A 21766-nucleotide genomic window follows, 5' to 3' on the forward strand; every position below is an offset into this window, starting at 1 on the left:
CAAGATGCAAAACATGGAGCTTCTGATTTTGTACATGGACTCTAACATTGTTGGACACCCTCAAACAAACATACTGAAGTAAGAGTCACATCAGAAGCAGAAACACCCTCTATACCTCCACTGTCAGCTGTGTCACACAGCTTTGCCACAGGACAGATTAAAACTCCTGCCTCTTGTTTCAGGTGAGACAGAGGTGTGTGCGCGGGTGGTGTGTGTCTACAAACAAATGTTTTCTTAGTGCAGTATAGAGTCACACTTTAGGGACTCAGCCTTGAAGGAGTAATCCATATTGTTTAGTTGGCAATTATTTGTGGACATTTTTGTGACTTTTTAATTGTTATGGTCCTGGTAACAAGACAAAACCATTTGACCGAGCATTATAAAACCTGCTTCATACATTTTCATATTGATCAATCTGCTCTGGTGTGTTCCTGCTGCTTTGCATCAATGTGCACTAAACCGGTGAATACTCATTTGACTTTTAATGGTTAATGTGGGTCCAACTCATCACAAAATTGCTATTCAATTAAATTAGCTTTTATGAAAAGTAGGAGATGTTTTGTCATTTGTGGCAGGCATGCCAGGATTTTTATGCAAATGCAACAATCTGATGGTTACCCAACCCTTGTACTGTCTCATTACCTGACAGTTTTGAATCTTTTACATTCCCACGTAGGCTCAAATCCCAGAATCTCCATGTGTGGCCTTATCACAGCTGAGCAGCTGCTGTGCAGAAGGAACCTCCAAATCCCATACTGTATGAATATGTCATAAATCTGAGGCTGGACTTTCCAAAAAGTTTCAGTGTGCTTGGTAGGTGATAGAGATAAACTGCAGGAGGGAGCTAGAGTTTCAGTGTTAATTAGTCAGATGGGAACAGAACAAGTGCTTGTTAAGTGTGCATCTAGGGAGTAAAAAAGAAATAATGGGAATCGCATACAGACAAGTGCTTATCATGTATGGATTCCTTTAAATATTTTCCTATGGAAAATAAGAGTTGTATTTTGTTTCCCACAAAAGTCCAGGTGAAAATGTTCGCTAGTCTCTAATTTGGTCTGCGTAATAATGATCTTCACATCCCTCCTTTGTTCCTCTTCACTCCCTCTGTCTCTTTCCTACAGACTTCGGTCTTCAGTATAATCTGTCTAAATGTACTCACTTCTCACAGTGCAGCTCTAATATGCATGTATCTGAATGCTTTCTCTCATGTCTCATCTCACAAAAAGAATGCTCTAAAGAGGATATACTATAAAGTATATGACAGCTGGAAAAGCTGGGGGTGCCATCTACTTTGAAATAACAAGGCACTACAAACCCTCTAATCACGTGGCATCTTAAACGTGGGTGGTGGAGAGTCAAGAACAAAATAGTGACAAGCAGCACTTCTAAAGTTCAAGTTACATATAAGGATTTTAAAGACTCAAGGCTGTCATGTTTGTAAGAACACTGAGGAACTTTTCAAATATTCATGTTTGAAAGAAAAGATTCATAGAAAGAGCATTCAGTAGGATTATGGCAGCTATATAATTTGCCTCATGATGGCAATAGTATGAATTGTTATATATTTACAGTGCTGATGCGCTGTTCTTTGTGATGAACTTGTGTAAGTTCCTGAAAAGCACACCATGTATCTCAGATATTGTGCAAATTTATGCGCAAACGTCTGACGGACTTATATTTGATTAACGGCATACCATGCTTTTTATTTGACTGGTACAGTTGCCAAAGCCATTGCTAATCTCTCTCCACAAACGCTAAATTCCACATGAAAAAATATTCTGCAGAAACACTGAAAATGGCAGAGAACTGATCACATCAAAAAGCCCATTTCCCATGCAGGAGGAGAGCAGTGGGCTTTTCTCTCATGACTTAGACTTGACAGATGTTCCAACTTGCTGTACAAATTTTCCCCCGGGACCACCACGGTCTAGCAGGATAGATTTTCTCCAGTCTTAAGAAACAATTTGCAGCGTTTTTTTGTCCCTGGAAGCCAAATGTATTTCACATTCCCATGTTACTGCTTATGGTTATATTTCAGATTTTATTTTTTTTTGCATTCTTTACTGATCTACACTGACAAGGACAGGATCTTTCTTTCTCCAGCCCAGTGGGCACTGAGAGGCTCTTTTTCTTGCTTGAGGGAAGGTCAGTGTGTTTTTAGAGCCCCACATTCAAGTGCTTATTCACAACAAGATAAACAGTAAGATGAATAATGAATGGATGAGTGCATATATGAATATGAACTAAACAACCATTTCGCCTCTATCACCTTATTCACACTTAAGCTAGCTGCAAGAGGTGTGGAGTTGGAGCAAATGAGGAGGAACATTTGAGACTATTACCGAGCCAACAACAAGCATACAAATGACAGTATACCTTTATGTAATGACTAAAGCCCAAGGACTTGTGAACGTTTATCTCATCAGCATTTTGGCCATGATTATAATGACTGTCTCTTTGGATTCTTATGGTTATGATTCTTATAGTCAAAATAACCATAATAGTACCAAATTTTACAATATTATATACATGCAGTATGCACTATCCAGAACGTGCTCCAAATGAAAAATACTGTGAAATTACTTTTCAGGCTCTATCGATTTTTGTTGTGCTTAAAATTGTCTCAGAGTTCAAAAATAACTATGATGTGCAAAATCGTCTGAAAGTTGCTCGATACATATAAATTAGCTTTTTTTGGCTTTATTGACAGTAACCAGGAGATATTTGGAGAGAGAGAGAGAGAGAGAGAGAGAGAGAGAGAGAGAGAGAGAGAGAGAGAGAGAGAGAGAGAGAGGCATGTAACAATGGTCTACGAAGTCCTTGTATGCAGGGTGATGTAAAAATTAATAATTACAATGATTACAATTAGTGACTGCTAGTGCATTAAATATCTGCATTAATGTGTAAACAATTAATTTGTTACAAATGATCAGTCATAAGATTTTTTTTGTTGTAAATTCTTAAAATTATTGATTAGTTTTGCAACTCTCGTAAATTAAATCTGTCTTTATCCTAAAAGCAGTTGCCTAACAAACGTGGTGGAGTTATTAAACGTTTTCTTCCTGACATGAAAACTACTGACAATCTCTGTTGCCTTCTGGGTTAGAATTTTGACATTTCTCCCAGTTTCATCAGTTTGTCTTTATATCCGCACAGATGACAAGATTATATGATCTGTGTCATGTAGCCTACACATGAGCAATACTCAAATAAGCTATTTTTCTTCAGGGAAATATTACCTTTATCAAATCTTGCAAAGAACGGTCCTGACTGGTGAAACTCAGTGATTGCACTGTATGTAATCTCTCGCGTCTGTGTAATTCAGTTCATGTTCCAGTCTCCGCCTCCCTGTGAATGTCAGCTGTACTGCCCACTGGCAATAAGGGTGAGGTAACAAGCCCTCAAAATCCTCCAATATGTGCAGAGTTGGGCGGTAGCACTCTTACGCAGGCTATCAAGTGTCTGAAGTTAAAACTCCTGCGCGCTTTTCTCTCTGAGCATGTCTGGGGACCGAACGGACAGATGCATGGGAATCACAGTCGAGGCATTCAGCTGACTCCCAACACTTAAGGGATTTTTACGTTTAGTTGAAACGACCGAAACATTTTTCAACATCACCTTGGCAGAGTGACTGTTTTCGGATGGTTTGGATCACATCCGTTGCCAAGATGTTCCACAGACTTCTCCTGTGTTTATCAGTAACAGGTATTGTTTTCGCGCAGCCTGACAGCTCTGGATTATTTTACGCACTGAGATCTGAACTGTCAGAAGATGCAATCTTGGTGGCCAACAACGGAATACGTGTGCCTTTCGGGAGATCCGTCTTCATCGATCCCATCAATGATTTGGTGATTCAGACGCAGCCGGGGGACCGGTGCAGCATCACCGTCTTGGATAATGATCCGCTCTCACAAAGACCGGGTCATCTCTCTCCCAAAAAGTTTCCGTGTGATTTCGGTCCCAATGACGTGACATATTCCCACTACGGGTCCAGGAGTCCAGCTAAAGACAGAGTAAGGCTGCAGCTCAGGTATGACGCGCAAACCGAAACCGTTATTATCCCGTTTATGATGGAGGTTGAGGTAGTTTTTACGCAGCTAGAGTTACTCACCAAAAACATGCCTCTCACTGTTGATAATCTCAAAGGGATCAGTAACCCCATCGATAAGAAGATTTTAGAGTTCACATATGACAGAGACTCTTATAAATGCGAGGTCACATCCTTATCGAGCGGCAGCGCGCTGCCTAGATATGGAAGACTCATTGACGGGGGTAAACTTTCCAAAATGATGGACTGCGATGAATTCACACAAGCTGACATCCGCTATGAGCACACGTTTGAGCGCAAGTCACCCAACAGGGATTATGTTCCCATGGTTGTGGAGCTGCATGATAGGGAAGGCAACCTAGTGAAACAGGAGTATTTCCATCTCATGATTCGCATCAAAGAGGGAGAAGAGAATACTCCCCCTAAGCCCAGTTTTGTGTCCATGATGATGATGGAAGTCAGTCAGTTTGTCATGACTGCCCTCACCCCTGATATGCTCGCTGCTGAGGATGCAGAGTCAAACCCAGATGAACTTATTTTCAATATCACCTCTCCCTTATCTTATGAGGAAGGCTATATAGTCAGCACTGATGATAGAAATCTCCCCATCACATCCTTCTACCAGAGAGATTTGCGTGATCTGAAAATAGCTTATAAGCCCCCCTCCCTGGACTCAGACACTGAGAGGATTTTCCAGCTTGAGTTTGAGGTGGTAGACACAGACGGGGCCATCTCTGACCCCTTTGCTTTCATGATTGTTGTGAAACCGATGAACTCTTTGGCCCCAGTTGTGACACGTAACACTGGTCAGCTGCTGTACGAGGGTCAGTCCAGACCTCTCTTTAGCGCTCACAACTTGGAGATCAGCGATGAAGACAACCTGGACATTGTCACCTTAACAGTGGTGGACGGCCTGCGCCACGGAGACCTCATGGTGCTGGGTTCTCACAGGAAATTCTTCACACCTGCTGACCTTGCAACAGGGGTAGTTGTGTATCAGCATGATGGGAGTGAAACATACAGCGACAACATTGTCTTCAAGATGACGGATGGGATAAACGAAGTAGAATTCCTCTTTCCCATTACGATCGTTCCCACTGATGACGAGCCACCGATTATAAATGCCAACACTGGCCTTGTGCTATTTAAAAACCAGATGATGCCTATATCTCCCCTCATGCTCAGCGCTGCTGATATAGACTCTGAGGACTCAACTATTAAATTCACCATCGTCCCCCCCTTTTCCACAATTGGCACTGTGCTTCTAAGGCAGTCAGACGCCCCAGAGGACCCCTCCTCTTGGAAGTTCAATGCTGAGGATGAAGTGTATGAGAAGGAGGTGACAGAGTGGCTGCAGAAAGATATCACTGACGGGAAGTTGTTTTACAAGCATATAGGCCCCCACAACACAGACACTGTCATGGATCAGTTTGTGTTCACAGTTCAGGATGACAATGATCCCCCTAATGAGTCAGGAGAGAGTGTGTTTATAATTCGGGTTTTACCTATAGATGATGTACCCCCTGAGCTGTTCCCCGGCACCACCCTGCAAATGACTGTTCAGGAGTACAAGCTCACACACTTTAGCAAAGAATTTCTGCGCTACACTGACTTGGACTCTGAGGACCGTGACCTCAAATACACAGTTATTCAGCCTCCGACAGATACTGATGAAAATAACCCAGTTGTGTTTGGTTCTTTGGTTCTGACAGACAGCCCCGACACTGAAGTCACTGAGTTCACACAAGCTCAAATTAATCATCACAAGATCTCCTACGGCCCCCCAGACGTTGAGCTTGGAATCACAGCCCATGTTGTACAGTTTCGTTATACTGTTGAAGACACAGCTGGGAACAGCGTAGAGGGGGCTTTCACTATCTACCTCCAACCCGTCAACAACAAACCCCCACAGATTACTAACACAGGCTTCACAGTGTTTGAACGTGGCATGCACATCATCACTATCGCTGAGCTTGATGCCACAGACCCCGACACAATGAGTAAACAGATTACCTTTACTCTTAGCCAGCCTCCTAAACATGGCCAGATACAGGCAGCATTCACTGACCTAGAGAAAAAAGGGGTTTTCAGACTTGAGGATATCTCAGAGGGGAAGATATCATATATTCATGGAGGGGAGGAGACGATGAGCGATGAATTTCAGCTGGATGTCAGTGATGGGATTCATGTTGTAACCGTGACGGTCAAAGTCAATGTAAAGCCTGTCGATGATGAAACTCCAACTGTCAGTCTGCCTGCGGGAACGATTGGGTCTTATATAGATGTGCTGGAAAATGGAGCCACAGAAATCACAACTAATGTAATTCAAGGCCATGATGATGACACTGATGACCTCCAGCTGACCTTTATTGTAGAAGATCCTCCAGTTATGGGTGAAATCTTGGTTAAAGGAGTGCCTGCCACTAGGTTTACACAGGCTGATATCATTAACGGTGTGGTTGTGTATGCACACACAGGTGGTGAGATAGGTCTCAATTCTCTGCAGGACGGTTTCAATTTGACTCTGACAGACATGTCTGATGATTGGACAGTAGGTGGCAATAAGGTCAACGGAGTCCACGTTCAAGTCACTATCCTCCCTGTTGACAGCCAGGCCCCAGAGGTCGGAGTTGGGATTCAATTCAGTGTCATTGAAGGGGAGAAATACGCCATCGGCCCTCAGCACTTGAATGCTGACGATAATGACACTCCAACAGATGATATCCTTTGCACCATCATTGTCCAACCCTCCGCCGGCTATGTGGAAAATATATCACCTGCCCCAGGCTCAGAAAAGTCCAGGTCAGGGACAGCAATCAGTGCTTTTACAATCAGAGACATCAGGGAGGGAAATATCTACTATGTGCAGAGTATTCACAAAGGGGTAGAGCCAGTGGAGGACAGGTTCACATTTAGGTGCTCTGATGGCATAAATTTCTCAGAGAACCATTTTTTTCCAATTGTTATCATCCCTACAAACGATGAAAAGCCGGAGATTTATTTGAGGGAGATAGTCGTGATGGAGGGGATGAACATTGTCATTGACACTCCGATTCTGAACGGGGCTGATGCCGATATCCCACCTGAGGAGCTGATGTTCATAATTTCCAAACCTCCTAAACACGGTGCCATTTTAAACCAGCTATCTACAGGATCTGTTTTGGTGACTAATTTCACTTTAGAACAGATTAGGGAGGCATCAAGTATTATTTATGAGCATGATGACTCAGAGACAACAGAGGACAGCTTTGATGTCACTCTGACGGATGGAAAGTACTCAGTGCAGAAAACAGCCGTGGTTATGATCATTGCTGTTGATGACGAGACCCCCAGAATGCTAATCAATGATGGCCTGGAGGTAGAAATCGGAGAGACCAAAGACATCAACAACAAAATACTAAAAGCAACAGATTTAGATTCAGATGATAGTACGCTCACATATATTATCCGGTTTGGGCCCGGTCAGGGTCTCCTGCAGAGGAAAACCCCACCCGGGTCTCTAGAGAACATCACAGTAGGCATGAATTTCACACAAGCTGAAATTGATGCAGGGCTTATACAATACACACACAACGGACAAGAGGGCATCCGGGACTTGGTCAAATTTGATGTCACGGATGGACTTAATCCACTAATTGATCGTTACTTCTACATCACTGTGGGCAGTATTGACATGGTCTTCCCTGATGTAGTCAGTAAAGGCGTGTCTCTGAAAGAAGGTGGCCGTGTGACTTTGACCACAGATCTTCTCAGCACCACTGACCTCAACAGCCCTGATGAGAACTTGGTCTTCACCATCACAAGGGCACCTGTTAGGGGCCACTTGGAGTGTACAGATACTCCTGGCATGCCCATTGTGTCGTTTACTCAACTCCAACTCGCCGGCAGTAAGATCTACTACATCCACACCTCGGATGATGAGTTGAAAATGGACAGTTTTGAGTTTGAAGTTACTGACGGTTACAATCCTATTTTCAGAACATTCAGAATCTCTATTGTGGATGTTGACAATAAGAAACCTGTTGTGACTGTAAATGGTCTAATTGTCACAGAAGGTCACAATAAGCTGATTACACCATTCGAACTCACTGCTGAGGACCAAGACACAGCCGAGAAGCTGCTGAAATTCACCGTCACCCAGCTGCCTGTTCATGGTAAACTCCTCTACAACCAGTCCAGGCCCGTCACCAGCTTCACCAAACAAGACCTCAATGAAAACCTCATCAGCTACAAACACGACGGAACTGAATCATCAGAGGACTCCTTTTCCTTTACGGTCACTGATGGCACACACACTGACTTTTATGTTTTCCCTGACACTGTTTTTGAGACTCGGCACCCTCAAACCATGAAGATCACCATTGTGGCAATTGACAACGGTGTCCCCCAGATTTTGGTGAATAAAGGTGCCCCCACTTTGAAGATTTTGGCCACAGGTCACCTGGGATTCCCCATCAGCTCCAAAGTGCTGAGAGCAGAAGACAGAGACAGCAGCCCGGCCTCCCTGGTGTTCCACATCACTACCCAGCCCAAACATGGCTACATCGTTAACCTTGGACAAGGAAACAACTCCATCAACACATTTAGTCAAGGTAAGCCCTGAACAAAACTCGCACCAGTATTATAATGCATTATCTTTGCATGAATATTGCATGTGGATGGCATAATCAACTGACAATGATTTTGTCAAGCACTGTTCAGTGGCAGAGTGATGGTGGACTCCAGAAAAAAAACCCCAAAAAACAGTTATGATTTTAAAATGTAGTCTGGCTTAATCACTAAATCAATTACCTCAAAGGTTATTCCACTCCATAATATAACATAATTTTCATTATTAGTTTGCAAAATGACAGGAGTGTCAATCTGACAGTAAAAAAAATCCTTCTCCCCACTCAGACATCTTTTAAAATTTTAAAAACAGTGTCATCAAGTCATCATTTTTTGTAATCAAATAATTATCAGCCCTTAATGTTCAATGTGATACTCTTTAACTTCAGAAAATCAGAAAGTTAGAGAATGTTTAAGTTAAAAATCCTTGCAAATCTGTAAGTTTTGATTCATTTTTCACACGGCCTACAAAAGATTTTAATTTATGGGGTAATAATTATTCATGTGTGACCAGTACTGGCTTGGGAATTTCAATAGTTAATTTATGGGCCTGATTTAGATGTGCCTTGCTCATCAAATCATAATTAGCTGACCAAAGTAGAGGCTGATGTTTCACGCAAATGGCTTGTAGACGGTTAGAGATGAATAACTTATTATTTCTGCATCTCCGGGGAAACGTTCACATCTGATGTTCTCTACAATGGCTTGTTAAATGAAGCAGGACAGAAGTAGACGATCATGTAAAAAGGTCAGTGCAGACCTTTTAGTGACAGAATGGCATTTGAGCTGCAGCTCATTCTGATGTTTGACCAGGTCAGTTCGATTGCAGAGAATTTATTGCAGCTTGTGCGTCTTAAAAAATTAAACTCCCAACAAAATACATTTATTATAAACCACCAACATACGTAGCGAGTTATACAACCTGAACTATAAATATGTAAACATGTATGCCATGTCTGCATGCCTGTTTGTTGATATTGCAGACAGAATCAGGACAACAATGCCACTGATTGAGGTCCAAAGTGATGCAATCAATGCAGTATTTCATATCATGCTGAGGCAATTATACAAATACATAAGAAAATTCACCCGCTCATGCCACAGCTTAGCACAAGCACAGACAGGGTCTAAGAGAGAGTGAAAAAGAGCTCTTCACTCTGCAGGCGATGGGCACTTTTGACAACTACTGTGCGGCTGCAGTCTTTAAAAGAAAAAAGGGCACAGATCAGACATGAGTGCAGTGAGAAAGAGAAGCAAAGGGGCAGAAGAGGGGACAGAGAGAGCAAGTAAAGTGGAAGAGAGTGCAAAGGAGGCAGGGGAAACGGATGGAATGACGAAGTTGTAGGTTGCATGAGAGAAATAAGGAATGAGGGAAGGGGTGTGAGAGAGAAAGAGAGAGAGAGAGAGAGTGTGTAACCAGCCTTGTCAGAAGAATCAGTCAGGTGAAAGAGACAATCCCTCGCTCTTTATTTACTCATCCTATTTCCAGGGCACATCCCAGGAGACATTCTCTTTAAATATTTGATGAACAGTGTGCCCCTGGTTCACCGTGTTGACTTTATATTTGCAAGGTCCTCAAGTTCAAGGCCGCACAGCAATACTTGCGTCGTCCTCCTCTTGCTTTGTCTACACGATCAGACCACTACTCGCTAAAAATGAACTAATTCAAAAGCAGAACAATGCTCTTACAAAAATCTTAAAATATATATTTGTTTAATGGAAAATGGTAATACATTTTTGTCCAAGCCTCCATGTGTGAAAGGAAGAAGGAGAGGGAGCATTGACAGGAAGCCACCTAAGAGGTTTAAGACGCGTCCCAGTCAGGAGTCAGGGGTTTATACTTTTATGAACCTCCTTCCTCTGACATCTATTATTGAGGGAGGTAGTTTGCAGGGGCCAAGCCCTTTCACAGTCTTGATGATTTTGCCGCACTGTAACAGACGTTTCTGGAGAATTGTGGAAAAAATGCAGACCGAGCCCTGTAATTCAGAGATGTTAGCAAAACAGCTGTGGAAGCGTAGGTGCCCCGCCGCAATCCTGTTTTTAACATTCTTAGCCTCGTCTGTCATTAAAAAGATCCATTGTCACCTGGTTTTCAGAGGTGTTGACACAGAGAGCTGGCAGGTTTAGAATTTAAACATTTTCTGTTGGTTTAGTCTGAGCTGTCTCGAATTTTAGGTTGTGGCCTTATCGTCCTGGATTACGGATGCATGACTTTCAGAATGCTTTCTCTGGTAGAAAATTGTTCATGCTGAGTGCTGATAAGGAACTGAATCAGTGTGATACAAGAGACCTGCTGTTACTGTAGCTGATATGGTGCTGAAGCGGGACAGATTCCATCTTTGAACAATTATTTGACAGAGAGAGTGTTTGAACAAGCCATAAAGCCATATTACAACTTCAAAGTGCATTTGAGGCTATTTCTGTTGCCAGCGTGAAACTTCACATGAAGTTTTTTTTTTAATCTTAAAATGCAAATTGTCTCATAAATATATTTTTTTAATCTTGACAAGGGCAAATCTCTTCAATATACAGTTTATAATTTAGCTATCACCTTGCTTTAAGTGAAATTTTCATCACGCATCATTTCACATTGACATGACAGTGTAATCCTTCACTTTTAAATAGAGAGGGCACTGGAAATCATTTGCTCTCTGCAAAACATATCAAAACATTTATTGCCATTTCCTTGTCATCTTGATTTTGTGGTTGTTTTCCTTTGTTGGCTTGAGGTGTTTTTTTCACTTTTTTCACTTCCATATTTTTGACTTTTTTTACACTAAACTAAAGTTACTCTCCTGTTACAGCTGATATTGATGACCTGAACATCTGTTATGTGTTGTCGAATGAAGAAAATGCTACATCTGATCTCTTCCACTTCTCTGTTGAGGATAACGGTAAGATAGCACCTTTCTATCTTTATATTTACATTTAGATTTTAGGTTTTGTTTTTTTTTTCCTTTGTGCACAGAGACTTTACACTGATTGAGCAGAAAGGGTCCTGAATGTGTTGCCAAATGACATTTTAACAAAATGTTGATAGATGCAAGTGAAGATCAAACTTGCCACTTTTTGGCTGGACCGGCCACAGACCAGCCCTATAACCATGGTTGTCTGTGAGTGAGTGAGTGAGTGAGTGAGTGAGTGAGTGAGTGAGTGAGTGAGTGAGTGAGTGATGAAGTTACACCATTGGTCGGCCAGCTGAGTGTTAGAGTTTTATTGGCTGTTGCTCTTTCAAAACGAATTGGCACGAGATGATGGAAGCGGAGACCTGCAGCACAACGCAGAGCGACTGTGTTTCCTGCTCTGAGCTCTGACGCTCTCAGCTCTGGTGTTAAATGCAGCTGAACTGCTGTTTAAACAGACGCATACCAGCATCTCTACCGTCTCCTCCTCTACCATCCAGTGGGTTCGATTCTCCAGCTGGCAGCAGCTGGCAGAAGAGACGCTCTGTGGTGCGTTTGCGATTTTATAATTGACTAACACCAGGACGCAAACTTTTTATTTCTCTGATGTTTTCACATCACAAACGATGAACAACAGTATTAAAACACGAGACTTGCAGGTAAAACATGCAACTCATGTAGGCTGTTATATCAGTTTAGTGTGGGGAGGCTGCTCTGCCGGTGCACTTGATTTGGCTGTAACTGCGGTAACTGGGCAGAGATAAGGCTGCTGAATTTGCACCCAAAATATTGTCGAAACTTTCATTTATAATTTTCACTGCAGCCTCCATAATTCTCAACCAGGAAAGGGTTAGGGACATGAGGCAGAGTGCACAGTTCAAGTACCCCAAATAACCATCACTCTGACAAAACACACAATGCAGTGTGAAAAACGAGACATATGCAGAGTGAAACAGATGAAAGAGCAGGGTGAGTTCACAGATAATTAGAATAGTTAGAATTAGAGTGAAAATAAGTTCTCTTTCAAATAAAACATCCCAAGATATGAGTATAAAGTATTGTTCTTCCAACTGCATTCATAACCTTTTTTCTGACTCAAACAAAGCTTAGCCATGTCATTTGATGTTCTCCTTCAGTAAACTTTACCAGCAAATATTACTGGGACCACTACAGAAAATTGCAGATGAACATTTAATATCCAGGAATTCACATTATAGACACTACCACTGACTGTCCCTGTAACAAATTGGCCACAATTTCACACATTGACCAAACACATCCAGCCATATACTAGTAAGTTGGTTATTGTATGGTTTCTCTAACCTTTAGACCCACCAGTTTATCATCACTCTGGGTGAACACAGACTGTCTCCTCCTCTCTCTGGGTTTCCAGGTACATAGTTGTCAGGGTTCATAGAATAACTCATTGTTCATGACTCACAACTCATAATTGTGATTGAAACCACTCAAATCAAGCATTGTATTCCAGCTGATAGCACTGAATTCGAGCTGAATTTTGTAAATTGTTCCTGGCAGATTTAACAAACAGTTCGGTGAAGCGTATTTTTGTTGAATCTGTTGTTTTCATTCTGTATCAGTGGGCTAAATGGGAGCCATCCCTTTGTCAGCTTCAGATGCATGAGGTGACTGGTGCTTGTGCTGACTTCATTTGTGACTTCAAGTGATCTGCTATTCAGAGCTGCTGCAACTGTGGGTCAATTTCTGAAAAATGTACATATGCCATGGTCTTCTGTCTATAACTGTACACTACAAATTATGCTACATCCTATTAGCTTACTAGTGAACTGACAAGGCTTCCAGGTTTATCAAAGATAGAAAACTGCTTTTGTGGTGCCAAGATTAACAAATGTCATTTTCACAGTTCAATGATTTAATGAGACAGACTGCTTGTATAATTTGTGAATATGGCTGTAGGATATGTCATACAGTATTACTGCATACTATTCTGATTTTGCAGGCTTTCCGTTGGCATAGAGAAAGAAATTTGATCAATATGTATTAGAAATACAAGCTACATAATACAAAATAAATAAACCTTGAGATGATCAGCCTGAAATGTACTTATTTAAGTGTTTCAACTGTTTGCCTCTAGAGGGTTAGAAGGGTAACTCTCATATATAGAGCAGTAAGCGCTTTCGGTTTATAAATAAAAACCTGCTTTCATTTTTATGTATAAAATCAGAATAAATATTCCTCTGTTTTGTTGTGACCAGCTAGAGATGCATAATAACTCATTCACAGCCTGATTTATGCAAATGCACATTCAATGCGGTACATTATGCTCTATATGTGTGCTTGAAACATGTGTGTAAAATTAGCATCCATTTAGTAAGGCAGCAGCTAATTAAGCAATCAGGTACTGGGAGTCTCATATAGGACATTTTGTGAGAGTGAAGGAGAGCTTTAGAGGTAGTTGCATCTATCCAAGTTCAACAAGCTCAGGGAAGAAATCTAAAATTAGTAATACTGAACCCAAATGATCACTATTGAAGTAACAACATTTACTAAGGCTGCAATCAAATTCAGACTGACAAAATTGTTTGGGTATTTATATTGATGGGCCCTAAGAACAAAATATTATACAGTAAAAGCTCTATCATAAGGGGAAATGTACTCCAAATGAAGAAATGCTATAAATACCTAAACATACACAAAAAAATTATATTGTTTCTTACTGGGTCTTGTTTCCTTAAGTGATATGTCCTTAGGGCCACTGTAACCCCCAAAAGTATTGATTATGATGAGTATTTATAGAAAGATTTGTAAAAGTTTCAAGTTTAAGTGTAATGACCACAAAGGCACAACTCCAGGTCCACACTTGACATGTTGTAAAACTGTTGGATAATGAGTTTAGCTGTTATTGGCTTCTGCTCTTTTTCTCTCTAGTCAATATAACTAATTGATCAGTGCCTACCCTTTTTTCTGCTGTCACCGAGATACAAAATACAGGTTAATTAAAATTTCTCAACTCCAACGCAGCCTTATTATACATGTGCAAATGTGTACCCACACATTTGTAAATTGTGTGAAAATGACTAACTCCTTAAATTACTCCTCCTTTCATCCTTAAATGTACAGTAAAGGAGGTGCACTTGGTTTATAACAGCACACGTGTTTAGGTGCAGAAGGTGCAACAGACCGTCTGTTCATTTTCCTCCTGTATGTTTAGATTTGATGGTGCTGCATTAAAAACCAAACAGAACAATTTGTGTAGAGCCTTGTAATCTTCCCATTATCAGGGTATCTGAATTTGATGAAGTTGTTGAGAAATTCTCATATTCACATTCAGAAATGTCAAGTGTCGATTTAAAAGACAGTGTCAAGATTATGAGCCACTGGCTGAGTGTATTTGGATATATCAGAATGGGATATAACATTCGTGTTTAGATGACGATTTTTCTCCTCCAGTTTCACACTACTATTTGTCCTCACCGCCAACATCCAAATTTAAATGTTCTTTCCACAATACACAAGAAGCAAACCATTCTACTGCGCACTTTTCATCTAAAAACATGAACTAATGGTTTTGTGAATTAGCCCTAGATCCATTTTTCAGAGGTGTTTTTAATCATGTAGTACTTATGCACTTAGAAGAAAGTGCTAATGCGAAAGTGCTAATGCACAGAAGAATAACACTTCCTTTATGCACATGAAAGGAGAAACATTGACTAATTGATCGTCCATGCTCCTGTAAAGTTCTTAGATTTTTTTTCTTTTTCTCTGCTCTTGGCAACAGTCTGGCTTAAATAAAAAAGACTCAAGGCTTTTCAAAGGAGCTCTCTACTTCAAGTACAGGAGTATTATCAATCCTTAAGTTTACTGGATCCATTTGGGCTTCCTTCCCTCTCGGGAGAGTAGGTGTTTCTGCAAACTGATTCCAGACCTAAAATGTGTAAAGCAACGGGAATAAATATTTAAAAACAGTTAGTTAACATTGTTGTTGCACTACAGTGAATTTCAGCAGCAGGTACAACAAAGTGCAGAACATCCCTCTCAGTAGTTCCTCCCCAAAAGTCACTAAAATCAACTCAAGTCTCTATTTTTTAGGAAGTGAGCATTATCTTCTCATAACACATGAATGTACATGTATTTGGATCCACCTATATACAATGATGTGTGAAAACAATAATTTACATGTGCCACGGTATACACTCACAGAAACAATCCCACACATGCATGCACAGCAGAGCGCAGAGGGGTAGCCGTAGGGCTACGGGGCGGTCGGGCCTCCAGCACAAAGAGGTGTTTGATATTTAAGAGCCCAGGCAGCATTGTGGGTAATGAGAGCCCTGGGCGTCTGAGTTGGGCAGAGCTCCGAGGCAGCCACTGGTAATTACATGGCCCTATTACAGGCTCATCTACAGGGGAATAGTGGCAGGAAACACCTTCTGTCACAGGTTAAGACCAGCTGGGATCACTATAGTTAAATGTAATTGGCTGGAACACGGCTTGTTTCCCAGGCTTCTCTTTGGCTGTGAGAAGTTCAGATAGTTTTGGTGGAACAGCAGAAAACAACACAAATTTCAGTGGAGCAAATTTGAAGATCATAATTCTTGAACATCATTTTTGAAAAACTGAGCTGCAACTAATAATTATTTTCATTACTGATCGACCTGCTGATAATTTTCACGATTACTCTACTAATTATTAGGTCTATAAAATGTCATAAAATAGGGGAAAATGACCATTAGTTTCCTGAATTCCAAGGTGGCGTCTTCAAATGTCTTATTTTGTCCAACCAAAAGTCGAAAACCCAAAGATAATCAGTTTATCATCACACAAACACGCAAAACAAACAAAGAACAGCATTAATTGACCAATTGTTTCATTGTTACTAATAAGATGGTTTCTCACTTAACTCTAGTGACATGTAGCTATATACTTTGGATATTATTTGTCGAGGTTTTGAGATATCTGTGAGAATTCTGCCACCAACATAATACAATGGAGATGAATGGAATATAATTTCCGGTACTCACAACACTGAAATTAATTTTGTCTATCCATACTGTTAGCAATACCCTTGCTGTTGATAATTTTCATTAGAATAAATTTCTACCAAAGAAACAGCCCCATGAAATGTTGCTGTTGAATTTTTTTGATGTTTTTTTTTTGTTTGTTTTTGCTGTTCCATTAACTTCCATTGTATTTGGGTAGCACCTCTAAAAAGTATATGTCAAAACCTGAATTTTCATGTTGCATTTGAGGTGTAGTTACAAAGTAGCACATGTTTCATACATTCTCACACTTTTCTGAGCATGCTTAACTTTATACCTGCTGAATAAGACCAGTGTGTCCTCTTAACTTCTCTCCTCATCCCCTCTTTCCTCTGAATGTTGCTCCCTCCACTGCAAACGGGATTGATCGTTACAATAGAATCCTTTCATCCTATCCTCACCCCTCCCTCACCCACGAGCAGCCCCTACATACCACTCCTTTATCTAGAGTTTCAACGATATATCCCTTTAAAACACCCCCTGCAGCCTCTATATCCCCGTTTCATCCACGTTTCACTGCACACAGTACACATTACATGCTTGTCTTGGTCTTCACAAATGTCTTTAATATAAAAAAATACTTTGTGTACCACTTTTCCCTTGTTACCGTTAGAAGACTAATTATAACCACTGACTACTGCAAGGGCAGTAGTTCTTTATCTTCAGCTTTGTTTGTGTATGTGTGATTGGGTGTAGATCTGTGGTGCCACTGTGACTTTTTTCTCCTCTTTTCAAAAGGCCCTTTTTTCATAAAAGCAGTCACACAACACTTCAGATGAAATGACCTCGTCTGATTGTCCTCTTCTCTATCAAATGACAAGTGTCGCAAATTATTTATGTACATACAGAGATTCTTTCTAATGGATGAAAGAAATCAGTTTCTGAAAAAGAAATAAAGGAGCCAATTTAAAATGCTACTTTAATGACTTTTAAAGTCTTTAACATATGAAAACTTAATAGTAGAATGATGTTCTGATTATCAGAACGTCTGATTATTTCTTGGCTCAGAAATATGAAGTCATCCATGAATATACTGAATGTAAATGGGATCTTTTGTTTCAGATTTCTGGATTTCTTTGAATTTCTGGAAGTGAAATAGCTGTATTGAACTCAATTCCAAAGTTGAAACACGTTAGTTGTATTGTTGTTTTTGTTAGTCCACTTTCAGTATACCTCACCTGCTTTGGAGACTGAGTTTAAACTTGACAGAACCTATAAAGCAAACAATGTCAGGCTTAAAATGGCTGTAACCGTGGCCACAAATTGAGCAGGTTAATCCATTAAACTTTTGTTAACCTGTCCAGCTACGTTTACTGATGGGGGAAGAATTGTAAGGTAATACATTAGCATGTAGCTCAGACTGACACACGCTCACATCCCCTGGCTTTAGACGAGGATTCTCTTCATCTGTCTGCATTCAGGAATTTACTGTCACTCACTTCTCCCAGGGCCCAACTCTCTTATCTTTATCCTCTTCATCTCTCCCCTCTCACAGTCAGTCTTGGATCTTGCTGGATGTGTTTTATTCATTGTCCTTTTTTTTTTTACTCCACTCAACATATGCGTTCATTATATATTTCGCTCTTTAGTATTATTTTTGTCTGCCTCTCAGTCAGTCAATGTCCTCTTTTCTCGTCGAGGTGCAGTTGTAATATTTTGCCCCCTCTGTCTGGCAGAGTTTAATCTCAAAGTATGTTGTGGTCTATTGTGTGACTGTCTTAGGTGTCAGGATTTGGTGTTACTGGCACACTCTTGCTGTCTTTTCCCGCTGTCTGTCTCCGCCTGCGGTGTTTGTCTGTCAGCGCTGGTGCTGATGGATCTCTGTTGCAGGATTACAGCACATTCGCTCACAATGATCTGCATCTCATTACAGCATTGAAATGTGAGCATGAGACTTGTTGAGAGATGTGAAGGGATTTTTCATCATGACAATCATCATTGATTCTGCATTTCTCTTTGCTTGACAGCCAGTGCGCCACATGTAAACACACAAGTATGACCAAACATCCTCTAATCTCAAGAATAAACAAAAAAACTGAATCTTTTTCAACATTTATTTTGCCACTTGTGACTTTTGACAGTTTTGACTATCTGAATACATGGTTCCCAGTTATCAGCGTAGGATATCTTTTGCTTTCCTGTTACCTTTTGTTCACACCATTACCTCACTCTTTTTTATTTAGCAGCTTTTTCTCCATCTAATTTTCACCCCATCCTTCTTCCTTTTTAGATGGCATGCAGTGCATAACTACTTTATATCCACATCTCTTCATATTACAGAAATCTTCTTTGGAGTATGATTTTCTCTATATAAAATAAAACTGTAGGAAATCTTAATTCTCATTCTTTGTTTTACCGTGTTTACATGTGCTGTCCCTACCGTCTCTGTTTACTGCTATTTCATTTTTTAATGGATCTTTAATTTATGTTTAAATCATATAAACATTACAACATAGAGTGATACTTCATTTGCATTCTCTGTCAACATTGCAATATGAAAGCACACAGCACTGGGGAAACGTTATGAACTGTTAACTCGCTTTATTATTCATATTTTCAAACCCTCTAATAAAAACCACACATCTAAAAAAAAGTAAACATTGGGAAAGCGGCCGAGGTAAAAATGAAAGTTTTTCTGGCAAAATAAAATTTAGTTTTACGGAGGCGGAGGAGATACGGGAGGGAAATTAGAGCAGAGAAAAAGTGGGAAGGAGGAACCAGAGATTTCAGTAGCTGGTTTATCAGACAGAGTTTGCTCTCAGGAGTGCCAGGAACCATCCTGAGATACATTAGACCCATCCCTCTGTTAAATATTATATTGGTGGCATGGGGAGACTTGCGCTTAAGCTGGAGTGATAGGCGTGCTGGAGTTCTGCCTCTGTGATGAGCACAAAGAAATCCTGCAGGAGAACAAATGCTTTTAGGTGTCATCATTCATCCGACACTCACATAGTCACACACGCGCTTAAACACAGATACAGACATATTATGTACACACACATGCACTGCTGTACAGCTATTCAGACACACAAGTACACCTAAAGGAAGCCACAATTTCTTTGTCCCCGAGCCTTCTCATTTTAAGCTTTAAGCGATGCCCAGGGTCGTATATGGCTGTCTTTGCAGACATCAGTGAAAAAGCTCACGGTTATTAAGTGTATCACAAGAACTTCAAAGGAGTGAAGATTCTTTGCCCCTGATGTCAGTTTCTTAAGGTTTCATGTGCAAGGTCGCTTAAGGTGTTTCTGCACCACAGTCATGCCTGATGGCAATTCAATATCGGAAGGAAACAATGTGTTCTTCTGTCGCACGCAACTTTTACCTCTTTATTGTCGGTGGGGGGGATAATGTATGTGCACTTCACTTCCTCTGTTGCCCACAGGCACACTTTGGCGCACACATCACGTACACTGTATATAATACTGCGAGTTATAAACAGCATCACCAGGTTTGTCCTTGCATTTGGTTTGAAGTCCTGTGAAGTGATTGATCAAGCGCTGTGACTACTGGACATAATTACCTACACACGTGCAAAGCAGCAGTCCAGACAGTCAAAATGTACTTGATCCCGGTAAATTAACAACATAGAAACCTCACACACTTTGGCTTTAATTTGCCTTTGGGTCTAGCAGTATTTTAAGTACTTGTGTATGCCCAGGGCCATGAATTCCTGGTCAGCCAGCCTATATCTCACCACACCTCAGGAGATATCCACTATCATGCTGATTGCCTCGGGCGAAGAATAGATGTAGTGGGACGTACACACACACACACACACACACGCACACACAACACAAACACACATACACGCTGGATTATGGTGCTGCTAAAAGACCTGTAAAATGACCTGCTTTCAGTCTGATATATGCATGTCCAAACACACCTAGTACAAGCAGTGGATTGCAGAACCCAGCATGATCTTCTTGATCCTTTTTACCACTAGCTGCACACAAGCCAAACCTCTCTCTCAACTTAAGCACAGTGGCTGCCACACATCTCTCAGGGAACACAATTGCTTCCATCCACCTCTTAAAGTGAACTACAAGGTATTAAAACATCCAGAGGGGATGTGAGGTGTCTGTATTTTGTCAGCCATCAAAATGTATATAGAGTGACACTCCTGTCAGAGTGATGGTTCGTGGGCTTCTATTACTACTGCAATATTACTGGTGGCCTATTTTAGCAGAAAGAGTGTTACAGAGCTTCATATGCTACATTCTTTGTGAAAAGGAACACATTGCCAACTGGAAGAAATAGCAGATTTTGCGTTAACGTCCAAGTTCCATGTTTCTGGAAAGTTTTCCATGGTGAGAGAGATCATTGTTTGTTGGTTGCATATAGCTGTTTGGTTGCCAGTTGCACTGGGAGTTGGGGACTTATACACAAAAGAGTACAGAAGGCAGATGGAGACGTAACAGTGAGGGAAGGGCCACACAGCCAGCAGCAGAATAGATGTACTGAGCAACAGACGGCATTGTCTTGCTGTGAAAAATTTCCTTTGATTTTGGGTGTGAAGTCTCAGATATGCACGCTTAGTCTCAATTTTTTTAAATTAGAAAATAAAGTAAGTAAATGTCTACATTTATGTATGTGGTAACAATGATTCTTATCTAAATGCCATTTTAATGTGCTGTGTTGGATGTTAAGATGTTACAGTGAATGATCCAGCAGTCTTGGTTATCAAAAGCACAAATGGTCCAGCACAAGAGAGCTGATCGCATAGTCCACACTTCCCTCCCCCCACATTCACACATCCTTCACACATCCCCAAAACCTGTGAATGATAGTTCCTCCTTTATGTGTGTGTGTGTTATTGTACATATTAATGTGAGTTATGTTTATTGGATGAGCATGAAGTCTGTGTTAGAAAAGAGGTTCCTTTGAAAAAGCATTTGAATGTGTTTCTGAAGATTTAATGTTGCAGGTTGCAGGATGAGCAGTAAATCCATATTTGCTATGTCTAGTGGTTGGCATTGACAGACTAAGAGAGTAAAGTGGACACTGTTCACTTAGTGACATTTAGTAACCTATAATCATACTGTAGCAGAGTGTCAAATGCCATTAAAGTGGTTGTAATGGTGATTTGGTGTTAAGAAAAGCCTGAGGTGTCATATGAATGAACAGAAGAAATACTAATAGCGTCTAACATTATTCAATTCAATTCAATTCAGTTTTATTTATATAGC

At 40.7% G+C, this 21766-nt stretch overlaps 1 protein-coding gene across 1 annotated transcript in view; it reads left to right on the forward strand.

Annotated features, from left to right (window-relative positions):
- Window positions 1-3477: 3477 nt before the first annotated feature.
- The window catches only part of frem2a (FRAS1 related extracellular matrix 2a), a 60563-nt gene continuing 42274 nt past the window's right edge, over window positions 3478-21766 (forward strand). The window contains exons 1-2 of the mRNA XM_042432224.1: window positions 3478-8640; window positions 11464-11553. Coding sequence (XP_042288158.1) covers window positions 3642-8640; window positions 11464-11553 — 5089 coding nt within the window. The 5' untranslated portion in view covers window positions 3478-3641. The remainder of the gene's footprint in view (window positions 8641-11463; window positions 11554-21766) is intronic.

This window comes from Thunnus maccoyii, chromosome 13, assembly GCF_910596095.1.
Source record: "Thunnus maccoyii chromosome 13, fThuMac1.1, whole genome shotgun sequence".
NCBI classification, from domain to species: Eukaryota; Metazoa; Chordata; class Actinopteri; order Scombriformes; family Scombridae; genus Thunnus; species Thunnus maccoyii.